The 18,426-nt window shown below is 30.9% G+C and overlaps 1 protein-coding gene across 1 annotated transcript in view; it reads left to right on the plus strand.

Annotated features, from left to right (window-relative positions):
• The first annotated feature begins 786 nt into the window (after window positions 1-786).
• LOC123694844 (scavenger receptor class B member 1-like) overlaps window positions 787-18,426 on the plus strand; it is a 31,301-nt gene continuing 13,661 nt past the window's right edge. The window contains exons 1-3 of the mRNA XM_045640439.1: window positions 787-876; window positions 15,304-15,404; window positions 16,852-16,943. Coding sequence (XP_045496395.1) covers window positions 15,311-15,404; window positions 16,852-16,943 — 186 coding nt within the window. The 5' untranslated portion in view covers window positions 787-876; window positions 15,304-15,310. The remainder of the gene's footprint in view (window positions 877-15,303; window positions 15,405-16,851; window positions 16,944-18,426) is intronic.

An 18,426-nucleotide genomic window follows, 5' to 3' on the forward strand; every position in this document is an offset into this window, starting at 1 on the left:
CGGAAATAGAAACTGTACACCGGATTTATGTCACGATTAATTTGTTATTTTATATATCGAGATATTTTTAATTCTTGCCAAGTGTGATCTCATAAATGAAACCTTTAATATATAATACTAGCTTTCCGCCCGCGGCTTCGCCCGCGTTTTCAAAGAAAAACCCGCATAGTTCCCGTTCCCGTGGGATTTCAGGGATAAAACCTAGCCTATGTTACTCGTGGATAATGTAGCTTTCGAATGGTGAAAGAATTTTTCAAATCTGCCAAGTAGTTTCGGAGCCTATTCAATTCATACAAACAAACAAACAAACAAAAAATCAAACCTTTCCTCTTTATAATATTTGTATAGATTTAATTTTCTCTTCTCTTGAAAACTAGGGAACCAAGGGATCTTTGATTATCAAAACAGCAAGATATACTGAAAACAAAAATCTTCATTTTTAATTTTAACACGCTTTTATTAGCTCTATCTGTACTGTTTGTGTGTTTATATAAAACCCGACTAGGTACTTTACTTTAGTTTAGTTTCGATTTTGGCCCAGACGGACGGGACAGATTTAATACAAACTATACACTTATCCGGGATCGGTCAAAAACGTGTTTTTTAACTCGAATTAAATTTCCTAACTAATTTATTTCGCTTTACAAATAAACAATTCTAATCATTTTTCTATATATTTGACCATGTAAATAAATAAATAATAGACTACATGTAATGAAGCGGTAACGCGTATCGGGATCTCAATAGAGTTTATATAGAGTAAGCGGTCTGCGCGCGCGCAGTCCACCGCGACTGTGCTGTGTGTGTGCGCCTCTGTACCGTTCAGTGATAATCCTGTGTGTTGTGTGTGTTTTGTGATACAGGTAAAAATTATCGGTGAGTACATTTTTTAATTGAGGTGTTTTTTTGTTAATTGGTGTGATTAATTTGTAAGTGTTTTAATTTAATTTTCACGTAAAATTGTGAGGATAAAAATGTGTAAATTTTATGTTAATTTAAAATTAATTACAATATCATCAATTTACTTCAATGTAGAGAAGCCTATTTAAAAATAAATGTTTTTTTCTTTCTTTCTTTCTAAATTTTAATTTATAAAAAAAATTCTGGGTTGAATTTTTTATGTAAATAAATATTTAATGTTAGGATTATGCGGACATACTTTTACAAGATGAGAAAAGCTTCGGTTTTTACACACCATGCCAATAATAATACATTTCTCAAAGCCAATAATATTTCTAAAATATGCAAATAAATTCAAAACTATACGTTAATTGTTACATTAATTATAATTAAAATTAAAATACAAAAAGCTATTGATTGTTTGTCGATTGTTAGAAAAATTTAAAATGAAACATTAATTTTAACAAACATTTTCAAAATGAAAAAACCTCATCCATACCGGTTCGTTTGTTTGGGAGTTACGATACCAAACAAAAAACTCCATAACACGTATTACTTACAGTTTTAACTTATTTAATACATATTATAGAATTTCAATAAATATAAATTTATCATTGTTAATTATATTTAAGACAGTTAATTAATTTATTTTGTACTAGTTTTCCGCCCGCGGCTTCTCCTGCGCAGTATAAGAAAGACCCGCATAGTTCCCATTCCCGTGGGAATTTCAGGATTGTGTCATTTTCCCGGGATAAAAAGTAGCCTATGTCCTTTCTCGGGTATCAAAATATCTCCATACCAAATTTCATGAAAATTGGTTCAGTAGTTTAGGCGTGATTGAGTAACAGACAGACAGACAGAGTTACTTTCATAATATTAGTATGGATTATAAATTTGCAATCTGTGGGTTCGGGGATTCCCATAAAATGAGAAAAAACGTCAGGATGTTATGTTTATAAACCTCTAAGTTGGATCGTATAAAAATAGCAAACCTTCATGGATTTAGAATAGGTAAAATTTAAATATCCTTAGTTAATGCTTTTAGCTATAAGAAAATTTAGTGTGAAAACTAAAATATAAGAGGACACTTTGAAATCTCATATTATAGTTTACTTTAGGGCGATGGTTTACATTGTTTAAAACTGGATTCCCTCATTCATATATGAAAATCTTGTTTACAAGTAGATTTCTATGGAAATAACTTATACCTAAGTTCGGTATAAACGCAGAAAACGCAGTGACTTTTTTTAAGTTAATCTAACGACAAAGTCAATTATATATAAATAAGTTTTGTTATTACTTGTTTGCGAATCCACTGACCCGAGTCCAGACTTGAAACCAACGCAAAAGATCAATATAACAGGTAACTTAATATTAATACTATGTATTCATTTTAAAATAATCAAGATATTCTTGTATGTAAATATGATTTTTTATTTAACAATAAATCAGAAGCTAGTATTTCAGTATAATTTTAGAATATTTTTTATAATTCACTAAACATAGTTTTTGATTTATTTCTGAGTACAAATTTGTAATGTAACGTTATCTAAAAAATAATAAATTAATTCATAACGTCAAATATTCCTGTAGTTAATTTATTCTACGTGATTTAGGTGATTCATACACATTTATGTTGACTGATGATGTGTTCAAAATGATAATAATAATCCTTTTCCTATATTTAAATTCCACAAGAAAAACAATGAATAACAAAATAATTTTAATTTATTCTTTCAAAAACCGAGTCCCCCTTCATGTACGCGATCCTGATTGCATCAAACTCAAACATATATTTACAATCAAGACTGTTTAGAAGCACTTTTTAATCGTTAATAACACAGCTACCAGAAGGCAGTCTCTACAAAGTAGAGCGTGCAAGTAACTCTACCTATAGTTATGATTTTCAAATCGTATCAATTTCATTCAATTTGTCGTACAAAAAAAAAATTGCAAAGGGACTAATTTAGCGGGCTACTCACATACCTGCCGCAGGGGCAATACTGGTTGCACGGCATTCGGAGTAATTAAAAAGCCAAAGATAAGCCAATTTAAAAATTGCCCCTGCTTGTTTTACACATTACAATTAAGAAGCCATTTAAGGGCATTGAGATAATATTATGTACTACGTATGGAGGAGACACCACGAACAAAACCTGTGCGCCATTTTTTTGCTCTAACTAAGTTTTAAAAATTATTATCTAGTTAGGTACTTACCGATGATAGTTATTCCTTTGCACTTTTCCGTATTATTTGTATTATTTGTGCAATATCGCAACACACAAGAAGGCATATTTGATGCGTTTCACTTTAAAACAAATAAAAAATGAGCGTGCAGTTAAGCCATATGGCTTATGGTGAGCGGAACATAAGTGATGTAGGCGATGTCGTCTCCATATGTATATCTCAATGTTTAAGGGTGCAATTCCAATATTGCCCCTGCGGCTGGTACGTGAGTAGCCGGCATAAGCAGTTATCTTGATGGAAAAAAAAATATAATCTTCCCTATCTCTTTGAATAAATTTTTAATTTTAACACAGGTTTTTATTTTAGCTAGCTAAAACTCTGTTTATTTTATTTTTCACGACAGAGTTAACCCGTGTTAAAACGAAATAAATATAGCCTAAGACACTCGTAGATAGCGTGGCTTTCTATTGGGAAAATAATTTTTAAAATCAGTTCAGTAGATCTTGTTAATCTCCTCTAAAACATCATAAACTCATAAATATTAATAAACTTTATCCTGTTATAGTGTTAGTATCTATATATAATTTAAAATAGCAATGTTAATGGATAAATATTTAGTAAGATTATTGGATCAATATAAGAAATGATCTTCCCCGCAACGAACAAAGGAAACATTTTGTTTATAAACTTTCTCCTCAATAAATCTCATTTCTTATGAATCAATATTTTATACACAAAAGTTATCAAAGACCTTCTTGATTAAAGGTTGTTGACCTTAAAAATTATATAGTAAACAACGTTTGTTTTACATTTTTCGTTATTTTACTCATTCGGTGTGGAAACTTGTCATTTATTTTGTATAAATCAATAAGAAAACTTATTATGTAATCGCTTGGGAAATTAATTGATGTATACTTACTTAGTAGCCGACTTCGAAAAATGGCTTGCAATGTACTTAACGTTTAATATAATTCAATTGCAATACCTATAAATGATAGTCTTTTAGAGATAACAACTTGTTTGAACTTTGTTCTATTTATAACATAGGTGTCGTAAAATCTCAAAGTTAAAATTAATTCCGTAGCCCTAAAGTTACAGAGAAAACAATTGAACATAAGGTATAAAAAAAGGTTCTTTGAATTTAAAAAGTACTTCAAAAATGAAGAATAGAGTACCTATTGATGAAATATATATTATGTACTAGGTTTCCGCCCGCGCCTTCGCCCGCACAGTCATAGAAAAACCCGCATATTTCCCGTTCCCGTGAGATTTCCGGGATTGCGTCATTTTCCCGGGATATATAGTAGCCTGTGTCCTTTCTCGGGTATCAAAATATCTCCATACCAAATTTAATGAAAATTGGTTCTGTAGTTAAGGCGTGATTGAGTAACAGAGAGACAGACAGAGTTACTTGCGCATTTATAATATTAAGTATGGATTATTTATAATAAACTTCTAAGAAAAAAATAACCTTATCAAAGGGTTTCCACCGTTTACGCAATAAATATATGCATATTCAATGAATTATTGGTAAATGGCGTAATAATTATACAAAACACATTTAAAATACGAAACACGTCTTCAAATTCTAGTCATCTAATGTTAATTTTAAAACGTAAACGTCATTTATACAACAAGAATAAAGTTATAAAAACATTGATACTGAATTAATTATTTACGGCCGGTTTCTGAATTGAGTATTTGACATTACTCAAACCACGCTCAAGATGACTACAAGAGCTAGCTAAACTTAGCGACTCGCGCACACATGAGCTAGCGCGCAAGAGCAACTTTTGTCACCGCAACTATTTTGTCTCTCCCATTAACTCTATGGGCTAGTAAGAAAGTGCGCGCACGTAGCGACGCAACTCCCCATAGAGTTGATGGGAGAGACAAAATAGTTGCGGAGACAAAAGTTGCTCTTGTGCGCTAGCCCTAACACAATCGGCGACGGTTGATGGAGATCACGATTTTAGATTTTAGACAGATTTTAGTCCTCTTAACGGGTTTTGTTTTATTTCCCATACTTAATATTTACAAAAATTTACAAAATTACAAATAATTAAATCAGTTTTTAAATAAGTAAAATAGATTCTACAACATAAAACAAACAATTCTGGCGGAAATTCTGCTTTTAAATATTTTATGTGATATAAGCTTTCTCTACCTTTCATCAAATCAAATCCTAATTCAGAAATACCTAAACTGCTTGATATTGTCTATTTGAGTCCATAGCAAATAATTCACTAGAATTTATTTTTTAATATTCACTCAATAAAACAGAAATAGAGTTCAAAAAATTTACAATAACAACCAAAAGAATACCTTATGAATACCTACTAAATAAAATAATTCTTATAGATCAAAAACGCTGGTCGACATTAATCTCTAATGAAAATCGTTACAATAGGAAGTTAATTTCAAAATGCAATAAAGAAAAAATATTATTTCTATTTTTCCTCGTCCGTGTCTCGTTTTTAGGGTTCCGTAGCCAAAATGGCAAAAACGGAACCCTTATAGTTTCGTCATGTCCGTCTGTCCGTCTGTCCGTCTGTCCGTCTGTCACAGCCGATTTACTCGGAAACTATAAGTACTACAGTGATGAAATTTGATGGGAATATGTGTTGTATGAACCGCTACAAAAATATGACACTAAATAGTAAAAAAAAGAATTGGGGGTGGGGCCCCCCATACATGTAACTGAGGGATGAAATTTTTTTTTTCGATGTACATACCCGTGTGGGGTATCAATGGAAAGGTCTTTTAAAATGATATAAAGTTTTCTAAAAAACATTTTTCTTAAAGTGAACGGTTTTTGAGATATCAGCTCTCAAAGTCGTAAAAAGTATGTCCCCCCCCCTCTATTTTTATAACTACGGGGTATAAAATTCTAAAAAAAATAGAGGTGATGCATGCTAATTAACTCTTTCAACGATTTTTGGTTTGATCAAAGTATCTCTTATAGTTTTTGAGATAGGTTGATTTAACTGTAATTTATTATATTTGCTGCTACGGAACCCTTTGTGCGCGAGCCCGACTCGCACTTGGCCGGTTTTATTTTTTTTCGTTTAATAAAAGTATTTGTCAGTATACAGGGTTACTTGTAAAACACCAGCAACCTCGCATGACAAGATAGCTAACATCATAAGTAACAACATTTGTTTCTTCGACTTTTGGCATAACGCAATAAATTATTTTTAAATGATTTTTTAAACTTTTATTGTACTCTCCTAACATTTGTAAGTCTATGTTCTATTCATTATCGGATGGACGACGCGACGCCCCCTTCCCCCTCTCGTTCGCTTCTTGTTAACGTAATTTTTGGGAGGCGTAGAGTTTATAATATTCAAACGGAAAATTAAATGAATATTTATTTTTGTATGAAAATAAAATCTAACAAATTATCAAAAGTCGTAGAACAATTAATGTTGTTGCTTATGATGTTAGCTATCTTGTCCTGCGAGGTTGCCGGTGTTTTACAAGTAACCCTGTATATAATACTAGTACACTATTGGTATACTAAGCGCGAAGAGACTTGTAGTTTAGCATACACTGATCACGTAAAAAATACTTAAACAACAAAATTACGTTAAATTCATGTTTTCGTCTTTATAGCTTCGCTATATCTATGATATCTTCAACGAAAGGTCACGTGCTGGTGGTAAAGTTGGGCGGGTTGCTTGTTATGGGTGTACACATAGAGTTTTAAGAATTCATCTATTTAAAAAAAATACGTCTCTAATTTTATACGTATTTTTTACGAACTCAGCGTATGCAAAACTATAACCTCCTTTAGTATACCAACAGTGGGACAACCTGTATAATTGTATATAATTATACAATACTTTTGTTAAATGAAAATAAATACACATACGAAATATTTAAAATGGTCATGGTGTAATATTTTTTGGTCTTTTTACTATACCTACAACTATTTCACACCTAGGTTTATTTTGACGAATTAAGTAATTGAATAAAAAACAAAAAGATTTAATAACTCATAATCACGTGAAGGAACACGTGGAGTACTAATCATTCATTGATTAAGCATAAACTATAAATTCGATGTATATTTTTCCTCAATATCAAAATATGCGGTATTGCGAATTCAACTATTTATATCAATAATAATATGTTTCTAACAAAAAAATATTTGTGAAGACAGATTATATAATACATACTAGGTATACTAGTATATAGACATCAAAATTATGTACCTATAGACTAGCTTTCCACCCGCGGCTTTGCCCGCGTTTTAAAAGAAAAACCCTATAGTTTTTAGTATAGTTTCCCGTTCCCGTGGGATTTCCGGGATGAAACCTATCCTAGGTTTTAATCCAAGTTACCCTCTATATGTGTGCTAAATTTCATTGTAATCGGTTCAGAAGTATTTGCGTGAAAGACTAACAAACACACACACACATCCTCACAAACTTTCGCATTTATAGGATAGGATTGAATATAGATATAAAATATTATGTTTAATTTCTTAAAGCCCAATATGACATGTAAAGGTTAACAAGGCACGAAATTACCGAAAAATTACTGAATCGAAATTGGGCATTCGTCAATAATTATGATAACTCTTTATTTCCTTTAAAGCCTTAAAAAGGCAAGATGAGACGAATTCGATTATTAAACCATCAACCATTTAATATAATTGTGTATTTATTATTTTTAAATAAAAGTATAGGTACGTTGGAATTGGGATAAACATTAATTTTTTGACACTAACTTGCCAATGGGAGCCGGTTTATCATCTATATTCCATTTTTGTATAACTTATTGAACGCAAAAACAACTTTTTTTGTCTATTATAGTGTATTGTTTCCAAATATTATATTATTCATTTATGATATATGCCATATTATACAATATACCTACATATAATATCCGCTCAAGCCAACCAAACACAATGGCTTTATTTAAGTAACCTCAAAAAAAGCCTCATTTCATACAAATTTGTTTATTTTTTGCAAAACACGTCATTGGATCCAAAATCGCTTTTAAATTATCAGTTAAAACTTCAAGGCAGTTATTAGGTACGCTTTGAAATCAAATCTAGCTCTGGTATATATTCAATGTTCATTTGTGATGAATGAAGACGAGTTTAAAAGGTCACGACACCTATAAAATTTTAGCCAAATTGTCTGAGTTATTATATATTTTACACGATGAAAAAAACAGATTTTTTTTCTACGTATCCATAGCTTCATATATTATTTATTAACGAAATTCTACTTAAACTAACTTAAACTGCCATGAAATTGTCAGAATTATACAAAATTTTAATAGGACCGGAGTCCGCCGGAAGGCACCAGGCTATCAAAATATAAAAAACATAAAAATCGCTTCACCCAGTGAAAAGTTTCAAGGTAACAAACACAAAAAAATCATCTCCTTTTTTGAAAAAAAGTTGAAAGGATTATAAATTTTAAGTTGCAATGACGTAGAGGTCCTAATTGTTAATGCGGTTGGATAAAGGACACCTGATATTGGTATTTTAATAATGTATTCCATCTAAATGATTGATGATGATTGAAATTGATCCCGGATTATTTTAAGAGGATTTTCACACAGAATGGATAAAGGGCTGCGTATTTACATTTGTTACATATTTTTCACCTAACTCAAAAGTTCGTAATATTAGCTCAGTGATTGTAACCAATATATAAAGGAAAATAGCAAAGAAAATTATCAATAATTCATTGTTTTTGTTTGATAACAATTCGCTATATCCGTAACGTGTTCAGTTACGTAAAAAGCGAAATTTTTCAACGCTCCGATGCGCTGGCGCATCTAACACACTTATTATTTACTTATGTCATCAATTAGCACATGATAATTATTGATGTATTAGTTTTTGTTATGGTTTATTAATCCGTGTAAAATATTAAAGGTATATACCTTTAATATTCCTTATGGGAATAAGTAGCATTTATTTGTTATATTTATAGATAGCATTTATATTCAATTTATTCGTTGTAAAAAACACAAAAAATTGTTGGTTCGTCTGATAACAGCTTATTTATAACAAAAATTTCGTATCAAAAAGTGTAGATAAGATGCATTCATATTTCAAGTCGTGAAATATATTTGAAATAGATGCTGTATAGTTCAGGATACATCGCCCATTTTTGCAAGTGACTACTATCAAGCTGAATTTCCGTTTGTAGCTTTATTTTGATGAGACACCGAATAATTTCGTGTACGAAACTCTCGATTGTGGTAGCTAACAGAGATAACAAGGATAAAATTTTTTGATTTGATGGTTCTCAAATATTTATTACGCAATTTGTAGGACAATATGTCTGTTGAATTATATAAACATTAACTAAGTGAAAACAAAAAAATCAGCTTGTTAGTAATCATTTATGATGACCTCGTTAGCGATACACTTTGGAAAGGGGGACTCTTTGAACCAACCATAGATTTTGTAGGACAAATATTTTTTCGAATAATTTAGGTAATTATCTTGATATTGAACAAAAAAAAATTCAGTTAGTAATAAATATGGTTCTCAACCATCAAATCAAAAATTTTTATCCTTGTTATCTCTGTTAGCTACCACAATCGAGACTTTCGTACACGAAATTATTGGGCGTCTCATCAAAATAAAGCTACAAACGGAAAATTAGCTTGATAGTAGTCACTTGCAAAAATAGGCGATGTATCCTGAACTAGTAGTTCCGTAGATTGACCTTTGATACGTTAAAAGTTGAAACTTAATCATACTCCCCTATAATTTCTTCAACCATGGGAAAATATTCATACGTGTTTATTTACAAATAGTTTTCATAGCGCAATAACATTACTCAACTGTTAGTTAAAATGTAATTTGTTTCATTTTTCATCCTTGACCACTCGCAAATGTCAGGAATTGAACCCACTGTTAGTTAAGCTGAGGTCGTTTGTTGACCTCAGACGCAGGGCCTAAAGGTAGTCGGTAGTATGGGTAAACATTGACCATTCGATTTAGATTTATTATACTCAAATTAAAGGTATCAGGTATGCAGGAATTTGAATAAAGCATGGTCCGTATTAAAACCTATGTCCATGCCGTGGTTGGTCCATGATATGGTATTATATGAATTTGCCAGCCAATAGGTACATTACCCAATAAGGATAATTTCAACGTGATTTATAATTTAACATAACCAACACAATATAATACATAATACAGCTGTTATAGTATGAATGAGTACCGAAGAGACAAACAAACAAACACATTATTGCATTTATATTGACAGGGTGTATTAGTGCAGATACCTAATGGCTATTTATCTGCAAAAGGTTATATCCTTGAATATAACTTTACTCGGCTATTAACATAATTCTTTTGTACGTATAATCTTAACTGGACGTTTTGTGCTTTGAATCTCAATTGGTTGAATAGCTTGTAGTCCAGGAGGCAGTGGTGAATTTTTGTATCAATGTTTAAACCATCTTAAATCGCCACATTTTCGTACTAGATATAAATCGATTACGTCATTTGTATAAAAGGCACTAGGTATAAACAAGTTATATATTACTACAAACTTCATCCACAGGCTGTGCTCGCGAAGATATACAAATAAGGGTAATTCCCAGTCATACTCAATCCGTTTTCAAGCCGATTTCGTTTAGTTACGTGCGAAAAAAACCTATCAAAATTAGAATTTTTTCAATGTCATGTTTGTTATTGTAAGTAATGTGATGTTTTTTTTAACCATCACATTATTTTTACTCAGTCTCTTGGTGACCGATATTCTAAATATTCAATCATTTAGAACAAATTATAACCAGCTCTCTGACTAAAGAAATCTGAACACAGGAATGTAGTCACGTGTCATGCTCATTGTACGGGATTTAGAAATAAATTAAAAGGAGATAAAACTATTATTGTTCAATGAATAAGACATAGCATATCATTAGTTTGTTATCGTTTATCTACAAAATAATAATATCTTTGTAATAAGTATCACGTAGGTATCAATGGATAAAAAAATAATTGGTCTATTTTGGACGCTTAATACGATTAAAATTAAATTGATGCCAAACATCGTAGATTAGTTGGAATAAACATGAAGATCGGCATATAATTTAATAATTGTGCCAGTTGTGCCCCGCGGTTTTACCCGCATTGCTCCGCTCTTAAATAAATAGGCTGTCTAACACTAAATAAATTTTCAAATCGGACCGGTAGTTCCAGATCAGCGCGTGCAAGCAAACAAGCTTTATACTATGAGCATCGATTTTGTAAAAGATTACGAAGAAGACATTATTATAATCTTATAATTTTTATTTGTTTAAATAATTTAAAATATCCTATAATTATTTTCTATCACCTAGCATAAATATAATTCAAGTGTTTCTCACAATAATAACGATTATTATTTACTTAATGCACTATAATAAATTACTTAATGCAATTAACGCACACCTTTGAAACTATTTTAACTTTATTATATTGCGCATTAAATATGATTTATTATTGCTTTAATTCTAGTAATTTTTATTACTGCCACGACTTCATACGGATGCAAAAGCAAGCAATAATTTCATATTGTATAAGCTGTTGCCTGGAAGAGACTACTGCTAAGTGATAAGGCCGCCTAATAAACTACAGTGTGTTTTTGTGGATGGGTTTTATACTCTGCTCTGTAAGTTCTTTTCCGTGTAAAGTTTCATATTTCTAAGTTCGGTTATTTCGCCTGTAGAGCATTTCAAAGAATATACCTACTTAATACTTATTCAAATATAAAAAACACAGCAGATGTTTATTTACTTAAATCGTCCCACCGACATACATAAAAAACATAAATAAATGCTCAATAGCTAGTTACATGGTAATAGACGCAGTGTCTTGGAATAACAAATATATAACAACGTAATACATTGTAAAATTAAAATAAAAACAATACATAATTATAATATGTAGTGATGTGATTAAAACTCTATTATAGAAATGATACTGTTATTCGACAAAATAATGTCCACCTGAAAATGACTCGAATAATGTAGAGCATGACTTATGATTCATGTATTTTAGCATCCTTATTCCGTAGATACGAGTATACCATTTAAAATTTAATTTGTAAAAGTATACACGCGAATTTGATATTTTTGGTTTTATATGTAATAGAAAAAGAGTATACATGCGATTATGATGATGGATAATAAATAGTGTTTCATTTTTGATTAGGTATCATATTACAATACAATTATGTACTCGTAAATATAATATACAATTAATCATAATAGTGTTACTTAAAGTACTCTGGCATTTGAGCAACAATAACTTGATTATGGTTCTTTCGTACCTAATGTTATAGTTTGCGTCTCTCCAAAAATAGTTCTCTGTATTCAAAAAACATCTTCAATAAGTTGATATCATGTGCTAATTCTCTTGTTATTCATTGACATTTATTATCAGTCCAGTTTTGCATAGATTTGCGTGATCAACAATTAAAAACTAGTCACGTAAGTCGGCAAGTTTGATGCGAGAAAATAACGAAAAATGCCTAAAAATAAAACCGGGTTTATATTATATGACATACGTAAAGTATCATATTTACATAAAAAAACAGCGCTAATTGTCACTTCAATAAAAGCGTATCTCTGTGATCTGTGATCGCAAATTAAACGGGTTTAAAACCAGTGTCATACGATCTGTGACGCGGTACATTATGGCAACTTGAAATAATTATAATACAACCAGTTTGAAAATAATTTAAATACATTTTAAGCATGAATTACGACAGGAAAATTATGCAAAATAATAGGTGGTTTGTAATAATAAATAGGAAATCAATTAAGCTGTACTACATCTATTGCTATTCCATTAATTAAACAAAAAAGTAATCGAATTAGTAATGGTTTCAATTGAACACTTCATTCTAACTTGAACGGTTAACAAAAGCTTTGGTACCAAATTATGAACAGTAATTTTAAACGCCTAGGCATGTTCATTAAAATTTTATACAATTAATTATTATAAAATATATCTATAATAATCTAGTTTGGTATTATAAAGTAATTTACCTAATAAATTGAGCTGATAAAGAGCGATAGTTGTTACTTTGTATTTATGTCTCTATTGAGCTTTGAAAGTTGTTCTGCAGGTTGATCCAATGTATCTTTTATAAAAACTTCGACAGAAATAAATAAAAATATATTGCATATTGCGTCAAGAGATCTAATGACGCACGTGCCGTTATTTTCTTAGAGTTCTTTCAAGTTAATTATTTCAACTTTATGTACCTAACTCTAGACGAGTCACGAGTGTAGGTATTAGAAATTTATTTGTGATCTGTTCAGTGTTCATCTCTCTCTTCTAATATCAACAATCTATTAAATCTTTATCAAGTCCATGACCATGATTTTATAATATTATGTATAACTAACTTTCCGCACGCAGCTTCGCACGCTTTGTCTAAAACCTAATAAATTATACACTAAAACCTTCCTCTTGTATCGCTCTATCTATTAAAAAACGCATCATTAGGCTGAGTCCACATTTGTAGCATTTCGGTGTATCGTATCTCCGTTGCGTGGCCTCGGCGCGTATCATGATCGCTAGTTTGGACGCAAGATGATACCCGTTGATGATACACGCCGTATCTGATACGGCCCGATCCGCACTAACCGTGTATCATGATACACCTTGTATCTGATACGCGTATCACGATCGGTGGTATGGACGTATTTTGATACTGTATTACGATACGATATACGTGATACACCGCGAACCATCGTGTGTCGGTTTTTCCGCAATCATCAAAGAGGATACACATCGTATCGATCAAGTTTGGACGTGAATGCAATTGATACGCGATCATTGCCTGTGTTCCCGCCATTTCGTGGTTTGTGAAAGAGGAGTAAACATTGAAGATGAGCTGGGATAACGAAAGTGTTATAATGATACACTGACATGATACAGCATTTGATAAGTATGGACGCGTTTTTTTTCAAGATACGGATTTATAATACGACATCGACAAATGAGGGTCCATATTTATGATACAAATACTCGATACGATACGACTGATCGTGATACGTCAATATGCTACAAATGTGGACCCAGCCTTATGCTTTCCGTAGTTTTAAACATTTAACCATCATACTTACGTGGGAACAGAGAAAGCGACTTTGTTTTATACTATGTAGTGATATGACAATTCAAGAGCACTTCTAAAAAATCCAGTTATAAGCGTTTTTTTGACAATAAAACTTTATAAGTACGCGCTAAAATGTTTATTACAAAACAAGACATTGCTCAGTTAAAAAAATATCGCTAAAATTATTCAAAATAATACATAGTCACATAGCCAAATCTGGCATTTGAGAATTTGCGTCAATTCCCATAACTTGTTAAAGTAAAGTTTAGCATAATTACCTGTTCGTTATCTATATTACACATCCTTAAGTTTTGGCAAACGTCAACGTGAATATATTGGACGTAAACATAATAAATAACTAAATAAATACATGTTTGAGGTCAGATATGACGTTTTAGAAATTCTTCAGGTTTATTAGTGCAAGCCGGTTATTAGGTATAATATTTAACTGATTTGCCGAATTTCACAGAATCTCGACTATTCTTTAAAAAACTGTAAAAGGATTCGACTTTTATCGTTTTATTTTCATCAATTTTGATAATACTTACGTGGTAACAACGATGTAAGAATATATATTCTTTTATTGTTAGTAAAACTTTAATGCGAATGAATATCTAAGGGAACGTATTGCCGGCTTTAAATCACAATTTACATAAACCATTAAATAATATTAGGGTCATAATAAGGATAATTATATTTGAATGTGTTTCCGAAAAAAATCACAATCACACATAAAATACCTAAGTGATTACCATTATTAGATATTATAAAGCTTTTGATAAATATATAGTAACTAATTAATTATATCTAAATTTATCTATAAATCTGAAATAAAAATTTTCAAAATTTTAATACCAACGCAAGAACAAGAACAGTCCTCTTGACAAAGGTTATAATAAGATAAAGGTGAGGTATATTTGATAATTAATTAATTTTAATATTATGTGACGGAATTTATATGTTATTCAGCCAAATTAAATAGATTCAGTCTTATTTTTTTTTCTAGTCTCTATAACCACATCTGTTAGTCTATTACAATTTGCAGCATTCAGGGGACAGAGGGCAATATTTAAGTCATAATAATAATTATGTTCAATGTATGTTTGTCTTGTTACAGGTCCAAAATGGTGTTAGGGCCGAAGAAAGCAATACAACATGTCCCCAGCAAGGGGAGGATATCTATTATGAAAATACAGAACTTTACCGTACAAAAAAGACGTAAGTTACTCTTTTTTTATGTTATTTTTCTTAAAACATAAAATGATCTAGTTATCAACTGACTATCAAGTATCAACGCATATCCCAAACTAGAGAACCGATCGGGATGAAATTTGGCATGCAGATAGCCGATATGATGTAGGCCGCTAAGAAAACATTTTGATAAAAACTACCCCCAAGAGACTAAATAGGGGACTATAATATGTAACTGAATTTTCATCATTACAAATAAATTACCTTCCTCGATAAATCGGCTATCTAACACCGAATGAATTTTTCAAATCGGACCAGTAGTTCCCGAGATTAGCGCGTTCAAACAAACAAACAAACAAACTCTTCAGCTTTATAATATTAGTATAGACTAATAGACTCTTCATACAACCGTTACCGTTAAATCATGCGTGTGTTTAAAAATTAATACGAAACTTAATTTATTAAAACTTTTTTACCGAAGATTTTAATTGACTTCCAATTAATTTCATACAGAGAGACAAATTGAGCAAATTAATCGCACTCATATATCTTTTAAATTTGCTTTTTTGCGGTGGATTATTAATAATATAATTATATAAAATATAGGTTAATGAGTTTTTATCGACCGTTACTTAAAATAAAAATAGGAAATAACCTTCTGAATTGAACCTGACCTTCCTTAAAGATAAACTATTTGATCTGCCATTATCTTATAACAATAAAAATATTAGATTAAGTATGAAGACATAATAAACTTTAATAAGTAGTTTTAAATAACATCAGACGCAGTACACTGGTGAAGATTCTTGTAAAATAAGAATAATTAGCGACCATATTTAGCCTAACCTTCTAATAGTTCTAAAAAAGGGGGATTATTTACAGGCTTTCAGATAAATATATCAATATAAAGAGATTAGATCAATGGGGACGAAAACTTAATTAATTATTGACCAGAATTTGGTAAAATGTATACATTTTCTTCATATTAGTATTTAGATACTAGCTGTGCCTCGGGGTTTTACTCGCATTGCTCCGCTCTTCTAGATCTTAGCATGGATAAATGGGCTATCTAACACAACAAAATATTTTTTCGGACCAGTAGTTCCTGAAATCAGCGCGTTAAAACAAGCTCTTCAGCTTTGTAATAATTTATTATAATCATAACCATTAATATTAGTATACTAGATTTCCGCCCGCGGCTTCGCCCGCCTCTTCGCCCGCGTTTTAAAAGAAAAACCCGCATAGTTCCCGTTCCCGTTAGATTTCCGGGATAATACTACTATTATATGTGTTAATCCAAGTTACCCTCTGTATGTGTGCTAAATTTCATTGTAATCGATTCAGTGAATTTGCGTGACAGAGTAACAAACACACACACACACATCCTCACAAACTTTCGCATTTATACTATTAGTAGGATAGATTTAATGTAGACTGAGAAGTTGCTAAAAATAAGGTTTTTTTTTATTCACAGAGTCGGTAGTCACGCTAGTTTATGGAAGTTTATTAATTATAGTTGGAATGGTATCAATGATCATCGATCCGATTACGATAGTCACAAATTGGGTAAGTTTTATCATCATCAATCATCATCATCATCAGTTTATTCTCATTGCCTGTGTCACCGTAAAACTGTAGGGCATAATCCAACGCACAGGCTTATGGGCCCTCTTCACAATGGTTGTCACAGCGTTGGACGAGAAAAGGCCATCACGATAGTGTACTGTCTGTAATCGGTCGGCATTTAGCCCCCACGACACAAGTTCTCTTAGTGTGGGAGCTATAGTTAAAAACTATAATTGTTGAATGTAGATGTTTATTCATAATCGCCGTATTGGCGACAATATTATATATCGTTGATCATTTGTTGGGCCAACGCTGCCCATTGTGTAGAGGGCCCATTAGACAACATCGAGCGTCTTGCCTACAATAAAGAAGTTTATTTAAAAAATTAGGTACTGATTCCAAAAAATACGTTAATTATTAATGTATTTTTCATTCAATAGTTAAAAGGTTTTCTTGCAACTTATAATTCATATAATATGCAGCAGAGATGCATCTTCAACATTTTTGATGAGACCTCGACATTTACTCCTGTTCCTATTTAAGAATACTTTATCTATTTATATTAAAGAATTGTGACCGTGAGTAAATAAAAACATTCCGATACATACATATACAATAAAATTTAACATTTATATAAAAGGAACAAATCTCATCATATTATTCTTCCAATAAAATACTTAGATTTTCGCTAACGAAGCGAAAAAGAGCATTCAATTTACAACTCATCAATTGATACATTGTTCTTTAAAAACCTTCCTTAGAGCTTATTTATACATTGCAGGAAACACTGTATAAGTAAAACTTATTTTAGTTTGCTCAGAAAACAAATATAACATTTAACACTGAGCTGGCGTCATTGCAAACAAACTTAATTGTTCACATAATTATTTATTTGTTTGAGTTGCTAAGTGTTTTAGTAATTGATTTGCTGAACAAACTTCCTTAGAAAATAACAAACTATTCATTTATTTTAATGACATAACAGTAATTATCCGTATTATTATATCCATAATATTTTTTGTCATCTTTTACGAAAAAAAAACTAAGCAATGGCTATTTTTGTTAATTTATTTTTAACAATGTACACACACTGTTATTGAATAATAACTAAAGTTAATAATAATAATTAGTTAATAACGCTAAATATTAAATAAAATATTTTTGACCTATTTCGTTATGTCATAATGTGCATCGTGATCTTGTAATTTTCAGTAACCTTCTTTATTTAGGATAAGTTTATTTATTATTATACTCAATGCCAAATATTGTTGTTGTCAATATTTTGGTTACTGTAAGGTGAATGATAACATAAATAAGCATTGATCGTGCACTTATATTTTTGAAATTATTTTTTTCTTTATTTTATGTTATTCAACAATAATAATAGTTACGATATAGAAAACAGTTTCATACATACATACATACATTCTCGTATTATTCAATGCTACTTAAATATTTTCAGTATCTGTAGTGTTTTGTTAAG

This window comes from Colias croceus, chromosome 10 (genome assembly GCF_905220415.1).
Source record: "Colias croceus chromosome 10, ilColCroc2.1".
NCBI lineage: Eukaryota > Metazoa > Arthropoda > Insecta > Lepidoptera > Pieridae > Colias > Colias croceus.